Below are 23061 nucleotides of genomic sequence, written 5' to 3'. Positions count from 1 at the left end.
AAGGTGTACTAGGAGACGCTGAAGTCCTCAGTTACCTTGCTAGGACCCTCCGTGCCTATGTGGCTGTCGGACCCCAGAAGAAAGCAGGGGAGGTGGCAGTGGCCCACTCACCAGGGTGATGTCTCGGGAGGCTGCTGCGGCACTCATGTGCAGGCTAGGCTGCCGCACGGAGCTGCTGCAATCCAGGGCCCGTGCAAAGGTGCCCACGGAGCTGGGAAGAGGGAGACTCACTAACCACCAGAGCTGACTTGGAGGGATTGCCTCACCAGGCAAGACAGTGAGGGCCGGGGCCCCGGGGCACCCACCAAAGGCCTCTGGGGCTCAGCTTCAGAGGAGACAGGGAGAAGCTGCAGGAGCATCTTGGTGGCATATGAGTCCCCGTGTGCAAATGAGTCGGGGACAAAGAACTTACGAAAGTGCCTCAATGCCGCTTAGGAGAATCTGCCATCTCCAGTGTGTCTGCTGGAGATCTCTCTACAGGGAGCTGCCTCACACCTGAGGACCCTAAGCCTCATTGTCTATGGCAAATGTAGCCAGGCCTCCTCCTGGGCCATGCTGAGATCTATCTGGGCTTCAACTGCTGTGTAGGCTCAGCACTGGTTCTGGGGTCCTACCTCCATTCAAGCAGCCTCCAGCCACCCACTGGGACAGCTGGGAGCTTTTAGATGGGTCCCAGCCTAGCCCTGGGAGGAGCACCTGCCTATGGTGGAGACAGACCTCAGGCACACAGTGAGAACATAGGCCCAGACACACAGGCACACTTGTCACGGGATCCAAAGGGACCCAGGGGCATTTGCAGCCCTAAAAGCCTCCATCCATACTCAGGGAAAGATCTGAGCAGGAAACAAGGACAAGACCATGGACTTCATGTTGCATGTACAAATTAAGGCTCCATGTCTCCAAGACCCATCACAGTGCTTCAGGCAACAACCTGTTTGTCCCTGGTATTGAACTCACCGGGCCACTACAAGGAACTGGTCAATCTGCTTATCCACAAGCGGATTATGGGCTTCCCACACCTTGGTCTCCAGTTTCGACTGATCACGGCCGTCCTCCTCACCTATGGGGAACAAGTGTCCCTTAGAACAGCAAAGACTGTGGAAAAAACTCCAGAGTGGAACCAAAAGTCGGTTTGCTCTCCTTTTCCCCAGGTGACGGGAAGTGCTAGCCTGGAGGGGAGGCCAGCACACATATCCTCACATAAAACCTCCAAGGCACACTTGGCTCAGGATTGACTTGTACATCTTATATACCCAATACCTGGGGAGGGGATGACCTGGGGAAGGGGAGGTGCTGGGCACTCTGCTCTTTGATTTCTATTACTCTGAGAGTCTGGGGACAATTACTGATGAAATAACTGTATACTCATAAAAGGCGTACAAGCACCAAGAGTCTCGAAGAGAACTGTGTCATGAGCCAGGTCAGGCCTGACTCTAGGGAGATGCCCCGAGGATAAATCCCACAATCATCCATTGTCTGACTCTCCAGCCAAGGGCTACATTCATAATTTAATGAAGGGTATCATGCTTCGAAATTTGCATCAGATCCAATCAACTCCCCTTTGGCCCTTGGCATCAATGTACCATGTGGCCATGAACAGCCAGCACTTGAGTGCCTACAGGGTACTGGGTTCCAAGTCAGGGCACGGAGCAAGTTCTCTAACAAAAGGACTGGACGTCTCCAAGGAGATATTTCTGACCCTCTTAAAGAGTTACTATCTCTGAGCCCTAAATCCAGGGCAGGGCCAGTCACAGAGGATGAGGGCCCCGGGATGGAAGCCCAGCACTGCAGAAGACCCGGCAGAGACCACAGTAGAGACTGAAGAACTTGAATCATCAGTTCTCTGGTGGTCACGGTCCACAGCTGGATTCTATGAACTCCAGCCTATGCCGGCCTGGTACAGTGGCATCCACCCCTCCCAACCCCCCCCACCCCACCCCCCGTGCTATGGGTGAGTTTCTGTCTTGGTGTGGACTGTACTCACTCCCTTCACCTGGGGTCACAGGGTGTAACCCCTGGCATTCCAGGGTCCCCCAAACCAAGACATTGTTCACAGTAAATGATTTACAACTGCCTGGAACAGAGAGCAAAGAATGCCGGGGGATCCCAACCCACATTGCTCATTTTGAAATTTCCAACACAGTTACTGGAGGCAGCATGGGGCTGGAGATGGCCCAGCAGTTAAGAGCATGTTAAGAGTATGCTCTTCCAGAGGACCTGAGTTCAATTCCCAGTACCCGTGTCTAGCAGCTCACAAACACCTGAACTCCAGCTCCAAGGGAGCCAACATCTCTGGTCCTGGTGGGCACCCCCAACATGGCATATATACATGATTAAAAGTAAATATAAGGCTGGGCAGTAGTGGCGCACGCCTTTAATCCCAGCACTTGGGAGGCAGAGGCAGGCGGATCTCTGTGAGTTCGAGGCCAGCCTGGTCTACAGAGCGAGATTCAGAAAAGGCACAAAGCTGCACAGAGAAACCCTGTCTCGAAAAATAAAAAAAGTAACTATAATTTTTAAGGAAGACATCATGGGGAAGTAACTGTCTTTGTGTCAAAAGGCTGCAGAGGAGTGTGCTGAGAGAAGAGGCCACTGTGGCAGGCGGCTCCCGTGGGGCCCTGAAGCCAAAGCATGGCTCTCTTGGGGATTCTCCTAGCACTCATCACTGAGCCCACAAATGCCTAGGAACATGGACACGCCAGATTCAGAGGAACAGATGCTCCAACTGAGGTCCTCTGACCTTTGAGACCTCTCCCGCCTCTCGGGTCCCCGTGGAACCCAAGTTCATGTGGATTTCATAGGCAGGGCCTCTGTTACTTCCCGCTGACCCTGGCTAAGCAAGCAGATACTGGGCTTCAGCCCAGGAGGCTGGGCATGGTTCAGGACTGCCTACAGAGCCTCAGGGCTGGGCCATTTGGGGCAGAAGCTCAAGAGAGGCCAGCACAGACAGCAGCTGGCTCTGGCTAAGAGGTTGTGTGTGGGCATCAGGATGTGTCAGGGACAGGGTGACAAGCTCAACCATGGGACAGAAGTCAACAAAGGACAGTCTCCCAAACACAGAGCCTTGTACCCAGAGCCAGCCGTCTGATGAGCCAGGCCCCACCCAGCACCCACCCATTGGGCCTAGGACCTCATTCTGAGATCCAACAAGCACCAGAAAACACCAAGACTAGAAACCAATATGGTAAAGGGAAGGGCATGCAAAATGACGTCACCATGCACCACACTAGGGCCAAGCACTCTAAGAAGGCAGCGCACTGTCCTCGCACACACAAGGTTCTATCTGAAGTACTGCCAGAGAATAAAACAGCAACAGCCTCACAGCCTCGGCAATCCCTTAGAATGCACCGACAGTCACATGGGGTACGGAGCCCCTGACAGCCACTGGGGCCAGGACCTGGAGCTCATCAGACCATTCTGCAAGGCTGCGGAAGGAGGATGTGGGACGGACCCGCAAGCCTCAGGTGCCAGGTCCGAGTTGATGGACATCAATCTGCTCTGGCGGTGGCAAAAAAACCTTCCGACCAAAGGTGACAACCCGAGTTTGACCTCTGTGACCCACATAGTAGGATAGGACCTGTCCTTGCAGGGTGTCCTCTGACCACCCCTACATACAGATTAACAAATGAATAAATGTCATTTCACACTCATCCCCAAAAGACGAGGTGGTGGTGAGATGGCTCAGTATGCAAAGATGCTTGCAGCCAAGCCGGACAGGCTGAGTTCCGTCTCCAGAACCCACATGCTAGAGAGAAGTGACTCCTCAGACTGTCCTCTGACCTCCACACACACACTGAGGACCTGGTTTGATCCCGGAGTCTCACATGGTGGGATGAGAAAACAGACTCCACCAAGTTGTCTTCTGACCTCTACACACACACACACACACACACACACACACACACACACACACACACACACACCACAGGCATGCACGCCCACCCCCATGCACACACCACACACAAATGTAAAAACTATAATGAACCATGTGTGGTGGCTGAAGCAAGAGGGTGACAAGTTCAAGGTCAGTTTGGACTATATAAGTAAGTGAGACCCTGGGATGGGGCTAGGGAGATGGCTCAATGGTTAACAGCACTGACTGCTCTTCCAGGAAACCTGGGTTCAACTCTCAGAACCCACAGGGTGGCTCACAACCTTTTATAACTCCAGCCACAGGGGAGCCAACGCTTTCTTCTGACTCCATGGCACTGTTAAAAAGTGGTGCACCAATATATATGCAAGCAGAATATCCACACACACAAAATGTAAGTAAATAAATGAAATAAGGAATGAGGCTAGGGGTGTGGCATGTGTAGAGCACTTGCCTAGCTGAAAAATATAAAATCAAAGTCGTAATGAACTGCTGAAGGGAAATCCGAGTTCAAGCAGCCACAGCAGGTCCACAGGTGGCTCTGGGGTTGAGACTTGCTGCTGGATCCCAACGTCCACTAGGAAGGAGGCTTGGAAAGCCGAGGTAACCCAGGCTGCAGCTGCAGGCACTACCCGCAGCTTCCTGCCTGCCACGGCCCAACCTGAACCTCACCTTCCTTCAGCAAGTCAGTGATGTCGGCCTGGTACCGGTTTCCTACTCGGATCTCCCCTTTGTCGGCCAGGAGGGTCTTCTGCTGTGGGTCGTAGACTAGAGAATAGAAGAAGAAATCCTGAAAAACACAAGACAGAGGCGTCAGGTGAGTCCTCTACCTTCAGCTGTTTCCAACAAGCCTGTCCAGTTCTGATGGGGGGGAGGGGGCCCGGTGACCTGCCTGTCCATGACCCCAGAACAGAAATGAAGTAAGAACTGGGAGGGACCTGATCAAAGTGCCGCAGAAGGTGCTTGTCTGGTCAGGAGCTAAGAGCTGATGAGCCACGAGCTTGCCAAGGTCACTGGGCACAGCCCTCACAGAGCCACAGTCTTTCTGTCTCAGTAACAATTTGAAATTCAACTTAGGAAGGCCGGGCATAGTGGCGCACGCCTTTAATCCCAGCACTTGAGAGGCAGAAGCAGGCAGAGCTCTGTGAGTTCGAGGTTAGTCTGACAATAAGGAATAGGATTGGTCTTAGAGCCTGAGACAGGGAAAGGTTGAGAAAGCGCTCACTGTGAACCTGCTCTGTTCCCAGCCCTGTTACCAGACATGGTAGTTCAGCTATTGCTCCGTGAGCCCCTTCAGGCCCACGAGTCTGAGCAGCCGTGGACATATTGGTCTGGTGAGAACTGCCTGAAGTCCTGCAGGGCCAGGAGTCTGAGCACCATGAGATGTGCGCCACAGTCCCCGAGGCAGGCCAGGCCTACGGAGGAGGAGGCCGTGGAGGACCATTGGCCACACAGGAGGGCGGGGCTGTGGTTGATGCTGGGTGTGTTTCCCCTGGGCAGAGAGGAGCTTTGGAAGGACCCCGCTGACAGCTGTGGAGAAGGGTGACTACAGGATGGGAAGAGTCACAAGCATTTGTGAGCCAAAGGCCAGTGGTAATATGGCACACACAGTGGCAGCCCCAGTAGTATGAGTGACACACAGACAGCCTAGAGTGTTCCAGGTGCTGCCTGCGTCCAGGTGGTGAAGCCCATGTGCTCTTGATACTGTTTTTCCATTTAGATGTTTAGGAAACATGCGATACCTGAGTGATGAAAAAAGCAGGTTCCTGCTTCTTCTGGCTAGGCAACTCACTGCCCTCTGTGTGCCTGAGACTGCTATTTTTTCCCCTTGAATACCTGTGGCTTACCAGGCGTAACTACCAATAGTCTCTTAAGAATCATACTTTGCCTAGGCCTCAGCCCTCACAGGCAAAGTCTCAAGAAACAGGGACCCTGTTGGGCAGTGGTGGCGTAGCCTTTAATCCCAGCACTCGGGAGGCAGAGTCAGGTGGATCTCTGTGAGTTCGAGGCCAGCCTGGTCTACAGAGTAAGTTCCAAGACAGCCAGGGCTGTTACACAGAGAACCCTGTCTCGTATAAAACAAAACAAAACAAACCAACAAAAAAGAAAGAAAAGAAAAGAAACAAGGATCCCACCAAGAAGAGCAGCCCTCCCACAGGCAGTGGCCAACAGAGGGACACCTAGTGTGGTCAGTACCCCAGGCCTTCCAGCGAGTGAGGCTTAGCATGAAACAGGCTGCATGGTTTTTATAATTCAGAAAAATGGTATGGGGTCTGAACACTGATGGGTCTGGGACAGTACCACTACCCCCTGGGTGGGCTGGACCCCTGAGAAAGGCAGCATTCACTGACAGGTCTGAATGTGGTACTAACACCCCGGTGTGGCAGTTGAGAGAAGTTAGTTTCAGAGTGGTAACAGGAAGTAGATTAGGAGCTGGAAAGAGGCAGAGGAACTGCTGGCCATGGGATGGAATGTAAGGTGAGGACCAGCAGCCCAAGAGCTGTGGAAGAGCTGGGCAGCAGGCCGGGGAGCACTGAGAGCCAGGCTATGGGGAGGAACTGATCTCAGGCCCAGGAGATACTACTCAGAACCAACGCCATGCTGACTGTAAGGAGTAGGATTGGGCTTACGGCCTGAGACAGAGAAAGGCTGGCTGTGTGACTCTCAGCCTGGGTCAGCCGTGAAAAGCTGCAGCCTGCTGTGGTGTCCAGCTGTGCTTGGTGCAGCCTCACATGCCTGCTTGCCTGCAGCCTGTTGGAGGGTTTGTTCCTAGGCACCTTGTGTTTTGCTGCTCTCCTGAGGTGAATTTCTTCTCCCCCTCTCCCCACAAGGTGTTTGAGACAGGTTACTGTGTAGCCCTTGGCTGTCCTGGAACTTACTGTGTGGTTTCACCAAGCACAGCTAAACACCATAGCAGCAGGCTGCAGCTTTTCACGACGGACCCAGGCTGAGAGTCACACAACCAGGCTCAGAAACCTGACCTTCCCAGTAGTAGGTACCCTACAACATCCTCAGGGGCTTCGCTTCCCCAGAGACGCTAATTTCTCTAGGGAGTGGTATCTAATGGGTACTACCCAACTGTGTGCACAGTGACCCTACAGAAGAACCACTTGCCCCAAAGGCAGCAGCCCTGAGGTCACTTCAGGCTGTGGACAGAGATGGCCCGTGTAGCCTTCTGTTTTCCATGTGTTATCCACAAAGTTTTTCTGCGAGCACCCAGGTAGGAGACAAGGTGGCTCTTGTCCCTGGAACCCTGGCTAGGAAGGCTCATCAATGCCAACCACTTATTCCCCCAGAGTTGGAGCCTCCACACAGGGGTCATCTTGAAGAAATGCCTGTGAACACCTGAAATGGCCAACAGGATCCAGACAAACTTCTCTGGGTCCTGGTGACAGGGCACTGTGGGCAGGGAAGGAGTCGCAGTACAGTTAAAGGGCAGGCATCAAGCCAGGCCAGAAAACAGTAGATGAGTCTTACCTCACGCTCCAGGTAGGATTTGAGTGACTCAGTCTCATTGAGCAGGGTAACACTGCATTTGCCCCTGGAAGAGAAGAATGGGTAAGAGAAGGAGGGGCAGGCGGCAGGGCACCAGGCGGGGCCTCGAGAACTACCTGATGTGGGTGGCGGGCAGTGACTCCAACTGCCGAGAGAGGAACAGTTCCCGGTGCCGCAGCTGATGCTTCAGTTTCTCAGGCAGGTCCACCATCTCTGGGTTCTCCACCTCTTCCTCCACTTCCCCTAGAGGACAAAGAGGTCCTGTCAGTCATCCCTGAAGATGGCAACTGAGAACCCTGCCCCCCAAGCTAGCTCTCCCTCGTGCAGGGCACCAAGCGCAGGAGGGCCACTTCCCTGCCTATCACATCTCTGCCCACTCCGAGGTGGCTCAGGAGCTCTGGGCAGCCCCACAGATGCCCTGGAACCCTGGAGTAGAGGGCTCAACATCAGATGGGAAGAGGAGGACAGTATTCAGACTGGCCTCAGAAGCAGCAGGCAGAGAGAGGCAGGAAAAACATGGGCACACTACATGTTCAGGACAGGAGGTTTTACCCGCTAGCCTGAGGCCAGACGGCCCTGCACAAGACACAGTAGATGTCCTGCACTAGCAGGACATCCCCTTGAGGCCTGGGCCACAGTCAAGGCCGGGCTACAGGCTGAACATTGGGGTTCCCAGCCCTCAGCCGGCTGGCAGAGGATGCAGGGATGGGCACGCAGGCAGCCCATCCAGGAGACATCCACCTGTGCGTCGCCCGCCCCAGCCCAGGGACACAGACGCGAGGACACCCTCCTTGCAGAGGTCGGCTCTTACCTTCCTCGCCGGTGTCCGCCCCCGGTCCGGCTCTATAGCAGACTGACAGGGCTACATAACAGACAGACAGCGCCCAGATGGCAGGTTAGGGCCAGTGCCAGCGCTTGCTCCCTGCCCAGGGCCCGGACCGAGGAGACATGGGGGCCACAGGCCTCCCAGCAGAGGATGAACACCACCCAGCCAAAGACTACCTGAGTCTCCTGACTGCTCCAACATTCAGGCCGCCCACCCAAGACCCATCCCTCTTCCAACTACTGTCTGAGACCTTCTGTGAGTGAAGCTCTTGACCACCCCAACCAGAATGTGCACACACACTGCACCAGTCGGGGCCTGACTCCTCCCTAGACGGCAGAAAACACAGGAGTCAGGGGCCTCCAGACAAGACTGCCCAGAGAAAGGCAAGAAAACAACAGGACGGCCAGCAGAGGACACTGGCTATTGCGAGAAACCCAGGCTGTACCAAACGCCAGGTGGTCTGGCTACTGTCTACGACCCTGCATCAACAAAATACTCCTTTGCCTATCCCAGATCCCGGAATTGGGGAGTATGGAATAATGTGCACAGTGAAGCCCAGGCTTGCCTAGTGTGTCCAGCAGGGGGACAGCCCTGCCAACACCCACAGCTCCAATAAGGCTGCCAGACATGGCTGCTCTCTGTCGCCCCCATGTGGTGACTGCAGGGCGTTCTGGCACTTTTGGGAAAGGAATCCTTAGCCTTAGGCATCTTAGATGGAGGCCAGGGCTGGGAGAGATGTTCTCTGTATGACTGGGCCCGGGGCATCTCCACTGAGCTATTTTCCTCCTAAACAAGGCAGGCAGGTCTGTTCAGAGCAGCTCCTGCCCAGTGGACAGGAGCTATGCACACCATCATTTAGAGCCTGAGATGTAGTTACATGAGGTTAGCTTTTATGCACACCCACTCTGCATTATACAGTACATCTAGGGGACACAGCCACACCCTCATGATAGAGGGACCTGTGGGCTGCATCAGTGTCAGGCTTCAGGTACAATCCCCCACTAACCCTGAAAGACACCAAGTAGTTCTAGGATGCCCTCATCTCTTCTAGGCCTAAAGCAGAGCCAGACCCTATCACGGCTATACGCACAGCCTCTGGCTCCAGCTCTCCCTGGAGACCTTACAAAGGACAAATCCTGAAGGCGGTGGGACAGTCCCAACCCATACTCCACGCCCTCCCCTCTTCCCAGGCCTAGAAGTACCAGCTCTGGGCTCCCACGCCACCTCCGGTCTCACTCTGCTAAGGCCTAACCTTGCTCTGGAGGGTACTGGGTAGAGGCCAGGCCACATTTCCCTCTGTGGGCATCTGGAAGGGGTTCCTGTATGGGTGCACCATAAGCTACAGTGTCTGGCCTCCCATCTGAGGCCAGTGCTTGGACTAGACACCCTGGCAGTGCACCAACTGGGAAGCCAGAAGCTCCTGACCACAAGGCAGGGCCCTCTCTGGGTCTCTAGCTCCTCTAATGCCCCCTACTGTGCAAACAGCTGTGTGTGCCCTGGCTATGGGGAGCCACGTCATCAGGAGGCAGCCCCAGGGAATGGGGCACTCGGCAGTCACATGACAGGCCGAGAGAAGTCAGCCCTGGTACTCATGATGCCCGCCTCCTCAGCTTGATGAAGCTCACGAGAGGCCTGGCCAGAGATGCCCCACGCAGCTTTTCTGGGAGCACAGTGTGGGGGCTCTGTAGACGCCCTGGTTCTGGGAGGCCCTCCACACTGAGGTAATCCTCCTGGGACTGAGTCTTCACACCACACACCCTCCTCCACAGAGACAGTAGCACCTCTGGGGCGTCCGAGACAGCAGGAGGTTCGGACTGTACAGTGGTCCTTAAAGCAGGTCACTGCCCTTCCAGCAGACCATCCCCTCAACTGCGGTGGACACAAGATGGCTCTGACTTTACTGCAGACTTGAGACCCACACCTGCAGGTTACAATCAAGTCAAACATTCACAGAGCATGAAGCATATGCACCCACAGGCTTTGAGGTCAGAGGTCGAGGGAGCCCAGCTTTGCATCCAAAAGGGCTCCTAAGCACATGGTCTAAGATGAGGGCTGCATTTTCATTTTGGAAGCAAAAACAAAGGGTCACAGTGCTGTGCTAGTGAGTCATCCAGGGCTACCTGCAGGATGACAGGACGTCACTGCACAACCAACCCTACTCTCAAGTCAGCTCTGGCTCCTTCTTGCTCCTCCCTGACCTAGTCCCTGGGGAGGACAGCTACTTCTGGACACCCTGCCTCTCACACTCCTGCTTGAGGTGGGTTTCTAGGGTTCCCACCTGACTGGCTGCCACCACAAGGGTATGCTGGCTCCTGCAACCCTACCCTTACCTGTCAGGAGTGGGGATGACGGAGTGTGTGCACAGGCGTGTGTGTGTGTGTGTGTGTGTGTGTGTGTGTGTGTGTGTGTGTGCATGTGCACTGCGCATGTGCGTCACAAGTGGGCCTTGAGCCCTTCGCCCAGCAACGAAAAGTCAGGGATGATACCTATCGAACTCTGAATGGAAAAGTACCCTCCCTGGGTGGACAGCCCAGGCAACTCTGCTCCTCACCCACAGTGGCGAGCGCCTTACAGTTCCCAGGCTGAGGCAGAATGCCTGGGTCAAGCACCCAGGGCTCAGCAGTTATGCAGCACTCACATAGGCCTGCTCCAGTCATGATACCGGCCTGCTTCAGTGAGAGGTCAGCCCCTAACCATGAGGACCAGGCAAGGTTCCAACAGAGAGGAAAAGTGCCCTTGGACCATGCTTATTAGGCTTGGGTTTGAGTTCCCTTGAGCAAGGAGGAAGGTCTTCGTTTCTGAAAAAACTACTGAAAACATAGACATCTTCCAGTGAAATGAATCAGTCTATCTCAAGGGCCAGACAATGACCACAGCATCTGCTCTGGGCCAGGACCTTCCTTATCGTCTGCCCTATGGGTCTGAGCCAGGCACCAGGTACACCAACATCCCACACTGGACCACAACTATGGGTATGGGGCACAAAGAGGGATGTTTCACCCTAGCCCATGGGTAAACAGGACTTCAGAGGGACTATGCACTTGCACAGAGCTATAAAGGTGTCAGAATACAGCTAGAGACAGGAAAGGACAAAGCAGGCCAGCAGAAAGGCCTCAGTGAGGCCAGAACCCAAGAGCAGGCACTGAAGGGGGCAGGCCCATCACCCCAGGGGAAAGGCTGGGACTCACTTGCATGCTTGTCAGCCAGGGCGATGAGACTGCTGGAAATGTCCCGCCTTCTGTAGAAACACACCACCTTGGCCTCCACATTCCCGTTGGCTGTCTGTAACAGCAAGGCAGAGGTGTCTGAGCAATGGAATTCCCAAAAGGGGCCTTGAGACAGGACCAAGGCCCCAACCAGAAACATTCAGAGGAAAATGACAGATCTCCAATACCTGAGCCCAGGTGTGAGGCCCCGAGGAGTGAGCTGAGGACAGCCAAACCTCTGACTCATCAAAGTCAGGTAAATGTGACCGAAAGGGAATGAACGCTAGACACACAGATTGATTTCTCCCACCCAATGACCTGGACCCATGAGGTTCTACATTGCCAGCCAGGGGCCCCACCAAGATAGCGGCCCTAAGATAGCAGCAGCCCTTTACCAAAAAGCCTAAGGACAGCCCTGACACAGACTGCAGGTACCCTTCTTCCCTTCCAGGTCAGGCTCCAACACTGTCCACCCCAGGACTGCCAGCAGTGGAGACCTGGTCACCTGGACCCACACCACCAACAGGAACCACCAAGGTGAGACCTTGAGTCAACTGTGGACCTTGACCTGGGTTCCTGTAACACTCTGCATGTTAGCACTAGCAGAGAATACTATACAACTAGCCAGGGTTCACATAAATGCTAAATAATGCAGGGCACATCTTTAATCTCAGAACTTGAGAGGCAGGGGGAGGCAGATCTCTGTGGGTTGAAGACCAGCCTGGTCTACACAGTGATTCCAGGCAAGTCAGAACTATACATGAGACCCTGCCTAAAAACTAACAATAATGTTGTAATGATGAAAGGTTATAACCCTGGCTAGTGTTCCCACCCTGGGTGGAGAATGTATATATCACCAAGTTCTACACAAGGTACCTGTCTCCTCACTCCTGTTTATCCACCCTGTTCACTCACGCACATTGGCATGGTCTGTGGACATCTGCTATACCCAGAGCCATCATCCCAGAGAACTCTGTCCATCCTCTATGGCCACTGAGATCTCTCTGGTTGGCTCTTCTGGCTGACAGACCTCACATGGTGAAGCAGTTCATAGTCTGAAGCATCGACACTCACAGTGAGTCCTGCAGCAACAGCAGCCCCACCCCAAGACAGCCACCTGGGCCCGGACTTCCACAGGCTCTGACAGTTACTGTGGCCACAGCGCACTCCGCACCCAGCCCAATACCATCGCACATCCCTCAATACAGCACTTATTTTATTTATTTTGGTTTTTCAAGATAGGGTTTCTCCGTGTAACAGTCTCAGCGGTCCTGGAACTTACTCTGTAGACCAGGCTGGCCTTGAACTCACAGAGATCCACCTGCCTCTGCCTCCCGGCAGTACAGTATTTTAATGCTGTTCCACGTTTATGCTGTCTTCCTTTCTTTTCCTGCTGCTGTGTTAAGTCACTCTGACAGAGTAACTTAAGGGAGGAAAGGACTTAGCCTGGCTCACAGGTCCGTGTTACAGTCCACTATGGCAGAGAAGGCACGCACCAGGAGCTTGAAACAGCTAGTCACATGGTATCCACAGTCAGGAAGCAGAGTGAGGTAGCCTGGGGCTGCTCAGCTCCCTTTCTCAGCTTACACTGTCTGGGGTCTCAGCCAGGGAAGGGTGCTGCCAGAAGTGGACAGGTCTCCCTACCTCAATTTACATAATCAAGGGAAGACACCCCCCAAGGTGTGCCCAGAGGGCAGTCTTGCATGTGATTCTAGATTCTGTCAAGCTGACAATACTAATCAACCATCACATACTCTGACTACATAGAACTACAGAAAAATGACCACATACTCTGATCAAATGTAACTACAGAAAAATGGCTGAGCCAACACCATGACCCTGTTCCTTCTTCCCCATTCCCCAAGCTCATGTCCATTCACATTGCTCTGTTTACCTAGTTTTCCCCTCAACTGTCTATCATGGAATCCTCCAAACAGCTTACAAGTGGGGGCTAGGAACAAATGTCAAGCTTTAATCACTGGTGACACTCCCACATCATCTTTACGGCTGTCTAAGCTGGGGGACCTCTTAGCGTACCCAGGATGATGGTCTCGTCTCACTGTAGCCAGCAGGTATAAAGACTCTGAGAGGCCAGCAGGTATAAAGGTGGTCACTTGCCCGTCTTTAACTGGACACAGGGTTGGGATGACCTGCCTTCTGCATAGACTGGAAAAGGCCAAGTGCAGCTGTGTGCCCATACAGTCCGCTTCTCCTCTAAACTGAGAGGAGGTTTTTTTTTGGGGGGGGGGTTATTTGAGACAGGGTCTCACTATCTGGCCCTGGTTCGACTTGAACATACTATGTAGACCAGGCCGGCTTCAAATTTGGAGTTCCACTGTCCCTGTCTCCAAAGTGCTGAGATTAAAGGCATGTACAACCACCACCCAACCCCGCTAAATTATTCTGTCTCTTGTGTTCTGAATGACAGGACACACCTAAGAAGACCCCCTGTTCGGTCCCTATTCCTTGGGTCACTCCTACCTGTTGGGAGACTCTTGTTTCCTGTAATTCCTTCTCAGTGGGTGCTGGGTTTTGGAGTTGTCTCTGGTTTTCTGATTTGTGTCCCAGTCTCTCTGCTCCTGTCCTACTTTCTAGACAGTGTCCTCAACTGTTACCAATCCTCCCTTTCTGTTTGCACTTCGCTAAGTCCATCTCGTTTAGGGAGCTTCTCTCACTCTGTGCCCTGGCCACAGCACCTGCCCATGCTTGGTCCTCTCTCCCTCCTGGGCCCTGGGTTCTGTCCCCTGCTCGGGCAGCTCCTTTTCCTCCTGGTTCCGTTTTCACGTATGTATTCATCTCGCACAGCCTCTGGGATCCAGTTCCTCGTCACTGAAGGTACTTGTCTTTCCTCTCTAACAGTCCTGAGAACGTTTCATGTGTGTTGGACATGCTAACTGCGGATGGCAGCCAGGGACATCAGGCAAGTCACACTGCCTTGTTAGCCTCAAGTGTTGCAGGGTGAAACCTAGAGTACCTCTCTCAGACTGTGGAAATCAGAGGTATGCTCTGCCATAGAGGTCCATGACTGAGGCCAAAACAGAAGCCCAGAGAGGAGCCCCACCCCTCTAACAGAGTCTGACATTAAGGGACAGCAAGACTGGTCCACAGCTGGGGTGTGAGCCTGCCCGTGCAGCTCACACCTCGCCACTCCATGACGTGTCCTCTGCACTTGGCTTTGAGGTAGGTGAGACTTACGCCGGACTACCACTCAAAATGCTACACATGCTGGGCCAGGGGACACCCTCTAGCTGCTGCTCACTGAGGATCTAGGGGACACAGCCAGCCAGACTTGGCCCACTCACTGCAGATGGGGTACTCCTCTACAAACTTGTTTGCTCATGTCCAAGTCTGTGCAACTGAAATGTGTAAATGAGAGCCTGTTGGTCCACATCTATAGCAGCCAACTGTTCAAACCGAGAAGAGCTCCAGCTACCCAACCTACTGCCCTGCCTACTGGCAACCATGACCAGGGCCAACCCTGAGGTTCTCGTCAGGGCTCTGGTCCCAGTGAAGTATATCAGAGGAGACACTCGTACCCACCGATGCCATGACAGGCCTCAGGCCTCCAGGAGCTCCCTGTATGCTCTGACTAACTTCACTTCATCTTCCCAAGACATCCCCGGTGTACACATGCACACATGCACACACAACTTATCCCTGGGCTGGTAGCAGATGCTGCAGCAGCAGCATAAGGCCTTAGACAGCACAGCCTGAGCAACATGGGTCCCCAGGAGCTGGAGCTGGTAAGGTCACACCCTAGAAGCTGGGCTACACCTAGGCTTCCATCAAGAGCCACTGCAGGGCCTGGCCAGGCTCAACAGGGCCACCTGAGGGGTAGCGTTCAACCTTGCCTTCCCTGTCCATTTGATCCCAAGAATCCCAAGCCACAACTCCAGCAAGCCTGGAGGCCTAGGAAAGCAACCTCCTCACTGGTTTGTGGTACTCAAGAAGGCTACGGAGGCCTCACGACCACCCAGTATGGCAGGAAAGAGTGTGTTTTCGGGGACACGGGTTTGGGAAATTTGTTCCTGTCCTCTGCCTGGCATTGGAAGAAGCAGAGCAGGAACATGCCCGCCTACCCTAGCACCCTTGAAAAGCCTCTACTCATGTGTCAACTTGTCCATGTCTCCACACTCCTAGCCTCCACCCTAGGTGGCATGTGGATATCCTGGGGTTCCAGTAATGGAACAACCATGTCCCCAGACCAAGGACTAAGCATCTGCCAAGGATTCCCAACATCCTAGCATACACAAACCATGGTAGAAGAAGTGACCAGAGTATGACATCAACAAGGACCCCCAGTATATAAATACTGCATGCGCCCTCAAGGCTGTAATGGACAGAGCAGACAATTTTGAAATGTTCGTGGTAGTCCTGTGTCCAGGAAGTTACCTAGGCTAACGGAAATGGGAGGAGGATGAGGAGAGAGCATGTATGTGTAGTTGGAACCAAGAACACTGAAGGCCACTGCCCCTGATCTGTCACTAGTCTCCAGAATCATCCACTCAGATCCCTCTGAGTCCTTGGTGTGCTCAAGTCCATGCCTCGGACAGAGCAATATTTGCTGGGAGATGAGGTAGGAAGACTACAACACCTCAAGGCTGCCCTGGGCTTGTCCTCAAGAAGCCTAGGCAAAGGCTGGAGAAATGACTCAGTGGTTAAGAGCACTGGCTGCTCTTCCAGAGGATTTGGGTTTGATTCCCAGCATCCACATGGCAGCTCACAATCTGTAACTCCATCTAGTTCCAGGGGATCCAATGCCCACTCCGGCCTCCTCAGGCACAGATACGCATGCAGACAAAACACCCATACACATAAAATTTAAAAAAGCCTAGACATGGCCCGTAAAGAGCCACAGGGACTCACTCACAGCCTCCCCTGGAGGGACATCAAAATCCAGGCAGGAAGACCCTCACCACCCACAACAGGGAAGGCTCCACCCCTCCCCACCAGGGCCAGGCAGTAGTGTTCCTGTGTTGAGCCCTTACCTTATTGAGCTCTTCAATCCTGCGGATCAGGTACGGATTGCTGGAGGAGTTCTCAAAGTAGACATAGTCTGCAAACAGAGAGGCCATCACACAAAGCACCAAGTCTCTAAGTCATTCCCACCATTCTTAGGACCCCCAAAGAACTGACTGGGAGCCTCAAGCTGACCCTCTAAGCCCCAGCCCCACTCTGCTAGGGACTGGAGGGCTGGGGAATGGAGGAGGCAAAGCCCTCCACTGTCAGAACCCAGAGAGGGGTGCTGGGCCAGATCATAGCTGCAGTGGGCTAGGAAGAGGTAGGATTGAGGGGCTGTCCTGGGAGGGGCCTGCAGCCCTCAAACCCCCAATGTCAACTGCCTTCAGGAGCATAAGCCTTAGTGGGAAGGCTGTGGGGGCTGACTTCCCCCTTAAAGTCCAACTCTAAAGCTACCCTGAGGCCCTTGCTCAAAACTATTGGACACCTTCCCAAGTAGCTGCTGCAGGCAAGAACCGTCTGTCTACCATTCACCACCAGAGGCCAGGCTCCACAGATAGACACGAAGACTTTGAAAGCTGGCAGACTTAGCCTGGACAGCTCAGATCACCCCACGACCACAACGCTCCAGGAGTCCCAGTACAGAGAGCATGCTGGATTGTCATCCTGCCAGGCTGGCAGAACTCCTTGGCAATGAACCCCCTCCTTAGCTGAGGTGACTAGAAGGTTCCTCCTGTTGAAATGGGCAGAGTTAGCAACTGCAGTTCCCTGCTCCCACGTAGGCACACACTTGCAGGCCTGCCACCATATTGCTTCCTGAGCCTGGGCCACCTGCCAGCAGGTCAGCCACATCCTTTTACCTCCAGCAGCTAGTGCTCAGAGGCATTCACACCAGGGTGGAGGGTCTCCTGGAAAAAGCAAGGCCCAAGGGAAGGAAAGAGTACAGAATTGGAGGAAGTCTCTGGGCTTAGATTTGGGGCCCTCCTGGGCACTTTGTTGAAATTCATCAATGTGGATCATTTCTTAATAAAACTAGTTTTTTAATAGGGCACCCAAAAGCACTGGTGGTTCAGTGGTAGAATTCTCGCCCGCCACATGGGAGGCCCTAGGTTCGAGTCCCAGCCAATGCAGAAATATACTTTGAGCCAGACAGTGGTGGTGCACACCTTTAATCCCAGCACTCAGGAGGCAGAGGCAGGTGGATCTCTGTGAGTTTGAGGCTAGCCTGGTCTACAGAGCAAGTTCCAGACAGCCAGAGCTCTATGAAAAAAATCCTGTCTCAAAAAAACCAAAAAAAAATTTTAAAGGGGGGAAAAAGGCATCCACAATCTAAACTTTCATGATTACAAATCATAGCAAAATAAGCCCAAACCCCAAATTATTTATACTTGTCAAACTCTGGAATAAAAGCTAATGTCTCCCAAGAGGCAGGCACTGAGGTAGCTCATCTCAGAGAAGGGCAGGCACACAGACATCCAAGAACAGGGGATGGGCACTGGTATGGGGATGGGGTGGTACCATGATGGGAGGGCTCGCTCATGGACAGGGCCACACATTATGTCTGTGGCAGCAGCGACTCAACCACACACCTTCCCCAAACCTCAGGGGTGCCTGCCCAACAAGAATGAAGTATGCTAAGTGTACATTATACATTAGTAAGAAAATAAAGAAGGCAGAAAAAAAATGAACTAAAATCAATGTGAACTTAGACAAGAGGGAAAAAAAAAATCAAACCAGAGAGTGGTTAAAACATTAATAAATGATCATGAATAAAAGAGAAAAGCTACAGAAAACCACCATCAGCCACGACAGGGGGACATCCCTACAGGTCCCAGTGCTGTGGGAAGGTCAAGTGACAAGGCGGTGATAAGATGTTTATGCCAATCACTCAACAACTGATGAAATGGACCAACCACCTAGAAAACAAACCAGTACAGCCTACCCAGGAGCCAAGAGCCACCACACACCTGCAGAAGAGATGCAGACTCCCAAGAGTGGGAGCTGGGGGTGACAGTACAAGACCCTGGTTTTGATATCCAGTTATACACACACACCCTGAAAAGGTCTGTATGATAAAAAATACCAGCAGTAGGTGGGCTAGAGACGGCTTCGTGGTTATATGTACAGCTCAACACCCTCATGGAGCGATGACAACCGCCCGTAACGCCAGCTCAAGGACCCGACATCCTCTCCTGGCCTCCTCGGGTACTTGCACCTATGCGCACCCCCACCCCCCACTCCCCCGACACGCAATTAAAATGGCAGGCACTGTAAGGTGTCTGTGAACTACAATGGAAGCGTGGCACACTTCTGCAGAGGTCCAGATAGTAGAATTTAGGCATGTAGGTCAAGTGTGAGCTGAGTGCAATACGTAGTAAGTACAACCAAGCTTCCAAGTGTTTACTGATGAAATTACGAAGTACAGACGGATTACCGAGAAAACAAGTGCTTTTCGGGGTGACGACAGCTCAGGGTTACTGTGCTGCACGTGCTCCCCAGCAATGCTGCCATAGCTCAGACCTTGGTGACTCTGGAAACAGGCTCTCAACAGGACCGCAAGCATGGGATCTGTATGCAGATATTGATCTGAACAGATGCAGTTGCCGTAGAGCTCATTATGTTCTTTTTATGGGCCTGTTCTCTCAAGATGTCCAAAGTAAGAGCTCTCCCCACAAGCCTGGCTGTCCAGTCCTAGGAGTGTCTCCTTCCCAGACCTTGGCCGTGCCCAACAGTCCTTGGTAACAAGACCTCCGGAGGGCAGAGATGGAGTGATGAAGTGGTCACCCATGAACTTATGACCAACCTCCAGTAACAGTCCTGCTTCCAAGGCCCATCTCTATGTGTGTCTCCAATCATTAGTAACCACATGCTGGCCTCAACACCTTCCTCTTCTGAGACTCAACCATGGCCTTGGCTGGTGGGGCACACCCTTCCATTTCAAGGAGCAAGTAACTGTGTTCAAGAGCGCTGCAGCCTCATGAGTCTTTCTATCAAAGTACTGGTCCAGATGGTGGAGCACACGCCCACCCCTCACAGCAAGGATTACAGTGTAGACCAACCTCTACATCACCGCCGAGGTGAGGACTCCCAACAGACACGGGCTTCTGCCAGAGTGGCAACATGAGCTAGGGAATATTCCTGATCAGACCTTCCCATTTTATTCCTCCCCAGTAAGAGTGAACTTAATACAGTATAAGCTTCTCAAATAAGTGCTGCTCAGCCTTGAGTGGTAGTACTTTACAATGAATTAATAGCATTACCAAGCATGTAGCAAGAACTAATTCTGAAAGTCATTCATTGCATTAATAATGGTGATTATAAGTGGTTTGTCTTGTTTTGGGAATCTTCTACTGTGGTCCAAGTTTAAGCACTGGCAAGCTACCGTGGTGAGCTGTACAATGGGTCAGATCACAATGTCCACCTTCTGCTTTTGACAATGTCCACAGGACCGTGACCCACCAAGCCTTTGCAGTCAGAAGCATGCTGTCTGTGGCACTGGCTCAGTAAAGCCGTCTTTCTGGCTCTTGACTCTTTTTTTAAACCACGTTCTTCATTTATCTAGTCCTACCCCTTCCTGCTCCATGCATCCTGCCTGTCCCTCATCTTAGCAGGTTCCTCCCCCGTTTGCACCATCAGTTCTTTCCCAACTTCTCCAGCTCACAGACTGTTCCAGAGACTTACACATCCTTCTGATGCCTCAGATCAATGACTGAACAGCAGCAGCAGCAGCAGCAGCAGCAGCAGCCTTAGCTTGCCAAGGGCCAAGGAGCCCACTAAGGCTACATACTGTCAACCCCACCCCACGCCACCCACACCAGGCTCACTGTCTGGTGCAAGCCCATGTCCTTCGCTCCGGCAGCTACGTGGCTTGTAAGTGCGCTGCTTTGACAACCATTTCTGTTGGATCCTGATTCTCTGAGGAGGCTCCCGTGGTATGAGAGTCTCCCTTTAAATTTTTTAACTGTTCTGACCATTCTGCTTCCTCAAGCAGAGGATACTGTACCACCAACATATACTGTACTGCTCCCGCACAGTAGCGGAGTCCTGGATATTGAGCAAGGCTTTACCATTTGAGGTAATCAATGACTGATGACACATTCAGCACTGCCTTAAAACCACAACCAAGTCCCCAATTTACACCACAAGTGTATCCACAGCACACACACAGACTCAGAATGGCAGGGCCACTGTGTCTGTAGGACCTGCAGCATGGTGAGCACACATAAAAGCAACAGCTACTGTGATACTGTTGATAAAGGAAATACATATTTGGTCTCTAGCCCCACTTCCTGGCACATGGCTCCTGAAACCTTGGGACCTTCAGAGAGATAAGTGTTCTTTTCATGTGCTACTACAAGATATGGGGTGTCTCCAAAGGCCCCCCACAGAAAGGCCTGGACCCCAGTTTGGCAGTATCGGGGGTCGCCCAAACAGCAGGCATACCCCTGAGGGAAGGGTAGGGCCTGGGTTCCTTTCTTGCTTTGTTTTCTTTTAATGCTCCCAGCCACCATGAGATGCTCCGTTTTGTACCATCTTACATCTCTACCCAAATACTCTGCTGTATCACAGGCCCAAGGGCAGCAAGGACCAGGGACAGAGAATGAAACCTCAGAAGCTGTAAGCCAAGATAAACCTTTCTTCCTTGTAAGGTGGCAGTCTCAGAGTGTAGCCACAATAAAAAGTTGGCTAACACAGAGCGCTGTGGGATGGTTATACCGGATAGAACACCGCGGGATGGTTATACCGGATAGAGCACCGTGGGATGGTTATACCGGATAGAGCACTGTGGGATGGTTATACCGGACAGAGCACTGTGGGATGGTTATACTGGATAGAACATTGTGGGATGGTTATACCGGATAGAGCACCGCGGGATGGTTATACCGGACAGAGCACTGCGGGATGGTTATACCGGATAGAGCACTGAGGGATGGTTATACTAGATAGAGCACTGTGGGATGGTTATACCGGACAGAGCACTGTGGGATGGTTATACCGGATAGAGCACTGTGGGATGGTTATACCGGATAGAGCACTGAGGGATGGTTATACCGGACAGAGCACTGTGGGATGGTTATACCGGATAGAGCACTGAGGGATGGTTATACTAGATAGAGCACTGTGGGATGGTTATACCGGACAGAGCACTGTGGGATGGTTATATCGGATAGAGCACTGTGGGATGGTTATACTGGACAGAGCACTGTGGGATGGTTATACCGGATAGAGCACTGTGGGATGGTTATACCGGATAGAGCACTGTGGGATGGTTATACCGGATAGAGCACTGTGGGATGGTTATACTGGATAGAACACTGTGGGATGGTTATATCGGATAGAACACCGCGGGATGGTTATACCAGAGGCTCCGCTGCCCAGCACAGAGCCAACCACAGAAAGACCAGGTATGAGCAGAAGGTTGAGAATGTCAGCTCTTCATCTGTATGCTTCCTTGTGTCCTTTGTAAGGAGCCAGCAAACAAGGCAATTGCTCAGCCCTGCAAGCTGTTTCAGCAAATTAATCGAAGCTGAACAGTGTAGTGGGCGCCTTGACCCAAAGCTGCCCAGTCAGGAGCACAGGCTACAACCAGGGGTGCACAACTGGCCTGTGAAGTACGGGGGTCTGGTGGGACTGAGCCCTCAGCTACAGGGTCTGTGTTCTCTCCAGGCAGATGGCATCAGAGCTCTATTTAACCACAACACGCCCAGCCAGGGACCTATGCAGATCTGCTGTGAGCGCCCCACACCACTATGCTTGATGGCAGACACAGTGCTCTGTACTGTGCCTGAGGAGGAAAAGCTTGGTTATAACTCAGAATCAGCCACGGAATATACATACATTAGCTTCACAGTGGCCATGTTCCAATAAAACTTTATTTATGGGCAAAGCAATTTGAATTTCATATCATCTTCTCATGTCATGAAGTATTCTTGTGATTTTTTTTTTCCTCAACCACATAAAAATGTAAACGCCATTCTTAGCTCATGAGTCACACAAACCTAGGCAGTGCAGTTTGCCAATGCAGTTTGCCAGTCTCCAAGAGGCCCTGCCATGAGCCACGGTCATCTGAATCTCACCAACTTGTTTGCTATGTAGAGATCAACAAGCCAGGGCCAGCAGCTAGGAACACTTGGAGCCAAACCTGACAACCTGAGTTCAATACCCCAGAACCCACATGGTCAAAGGAGACTCCCTAAATTGTCCATATGTGTGCTATGTGGACATCCCTCACAACACACACACACACACACACACACACACACACACACACACACACACACACACAGACATAAATATAAAAACTTAATTTTTTAAAAAAATGAGCAAGATACTGGGTGGTGATGGTGCACACCTTTAATCCCAGCACTCCAGAGGCAGAGGCAGGAGGATCTCTGTGAGTTCGAGGTAAGCCTGATCTACAGAGTGAGTTCCAGGACAGCCAGGGCTACACAGAGAAACCCTGTCTTGAAAAACCAAAATAAACAAACAGGGGCCAGGCATGGTGGCACACACCTTTAGTCCCAGTGCTCATGAGGCAGGGGCAGGCTGATCTCTGTGAGGTTGAAGCCAGCCTGGTCTAACTAATTCACTAGTTATAGTGAATTCCAGAACATCTAGAGACTCTGTCTTGAAAAAAAAAACAAAACAACCAAACAAAAATCAACAAGCCAATTCTACACTTTTTAAGGGAAAGCTCAGAAACT

General features: G+C 52.4%; 1 protein-coding gene across 20 annotated transcripts in view; it reads right to left on the bottom strand.

Annotated features, from left to right (window-relative positions):
* The window catches only part of Mta1 (metastasis associated 1), a 40117-nt gene that overhangs the window by 9362 nt on the left and 7694 nt on the right, over positions 1-23061 (bottom strand). For 2 of the 20 annotated variants that reach the window (XM_006988023.4, XM_042261270.2), the window contains exons 1-9: positions 16845-17125; positions 16387-16454; positions 11381-11474; positions 8178-8228; positions 7483-7609; positions 7349-7412; positions 4544-4661; positions 958-1060; positions 112-211 (exon numbers count right to left, since the gene is read on the bottom strand). In XM_006988023.4, the coding sequence (XP_006988085.2) occupies positions 112-211; positions 958-1060; positions 4544-4661; positions 7349-7412; positions 7483-7609; positions 8178-8228; positions 11381-11474; positions 16387-16454; positions 16845-16887 (768 nt within the window). In that variant the 5' untranslated portion in view covers positions 16888-17125. Of the gene's footprint in view, positions 1-111; positions 212-957; positions 1061-4543; positions 4662-7348; positions 7413-7482; positions 7610-8177; positions 8229-11380; positions 11475-16386; positions 16591-16844; positions 17126-23061 lie in introns of those variants that run through there. The other 18 variants (XM_042261266.2, XM_042261267.2, XM_076551546.1 and 15 more) reach the window with 14 other exon arrangements.

This window comes from Peromyscus maniculatus, chromosome 14 (genome assembly GCF_049852395.1).
Source record: "Peromyscus maniculatus bairdii isolate BWxNUB_F1_BW_parent chromosome 14, HU_Pman_BW_mat_3.1, whole genome shotgun sequence".
NCBI classification, from domain to species: Eukaryota; Metazoa; Chordata; class Mammalia; order Rodentia; family Cricetidae; genus Peromyscus; species Peromyscus maniculatus.
This window is presented reverse-complemented; position numbering and strand designations above follow the sequence as displayed.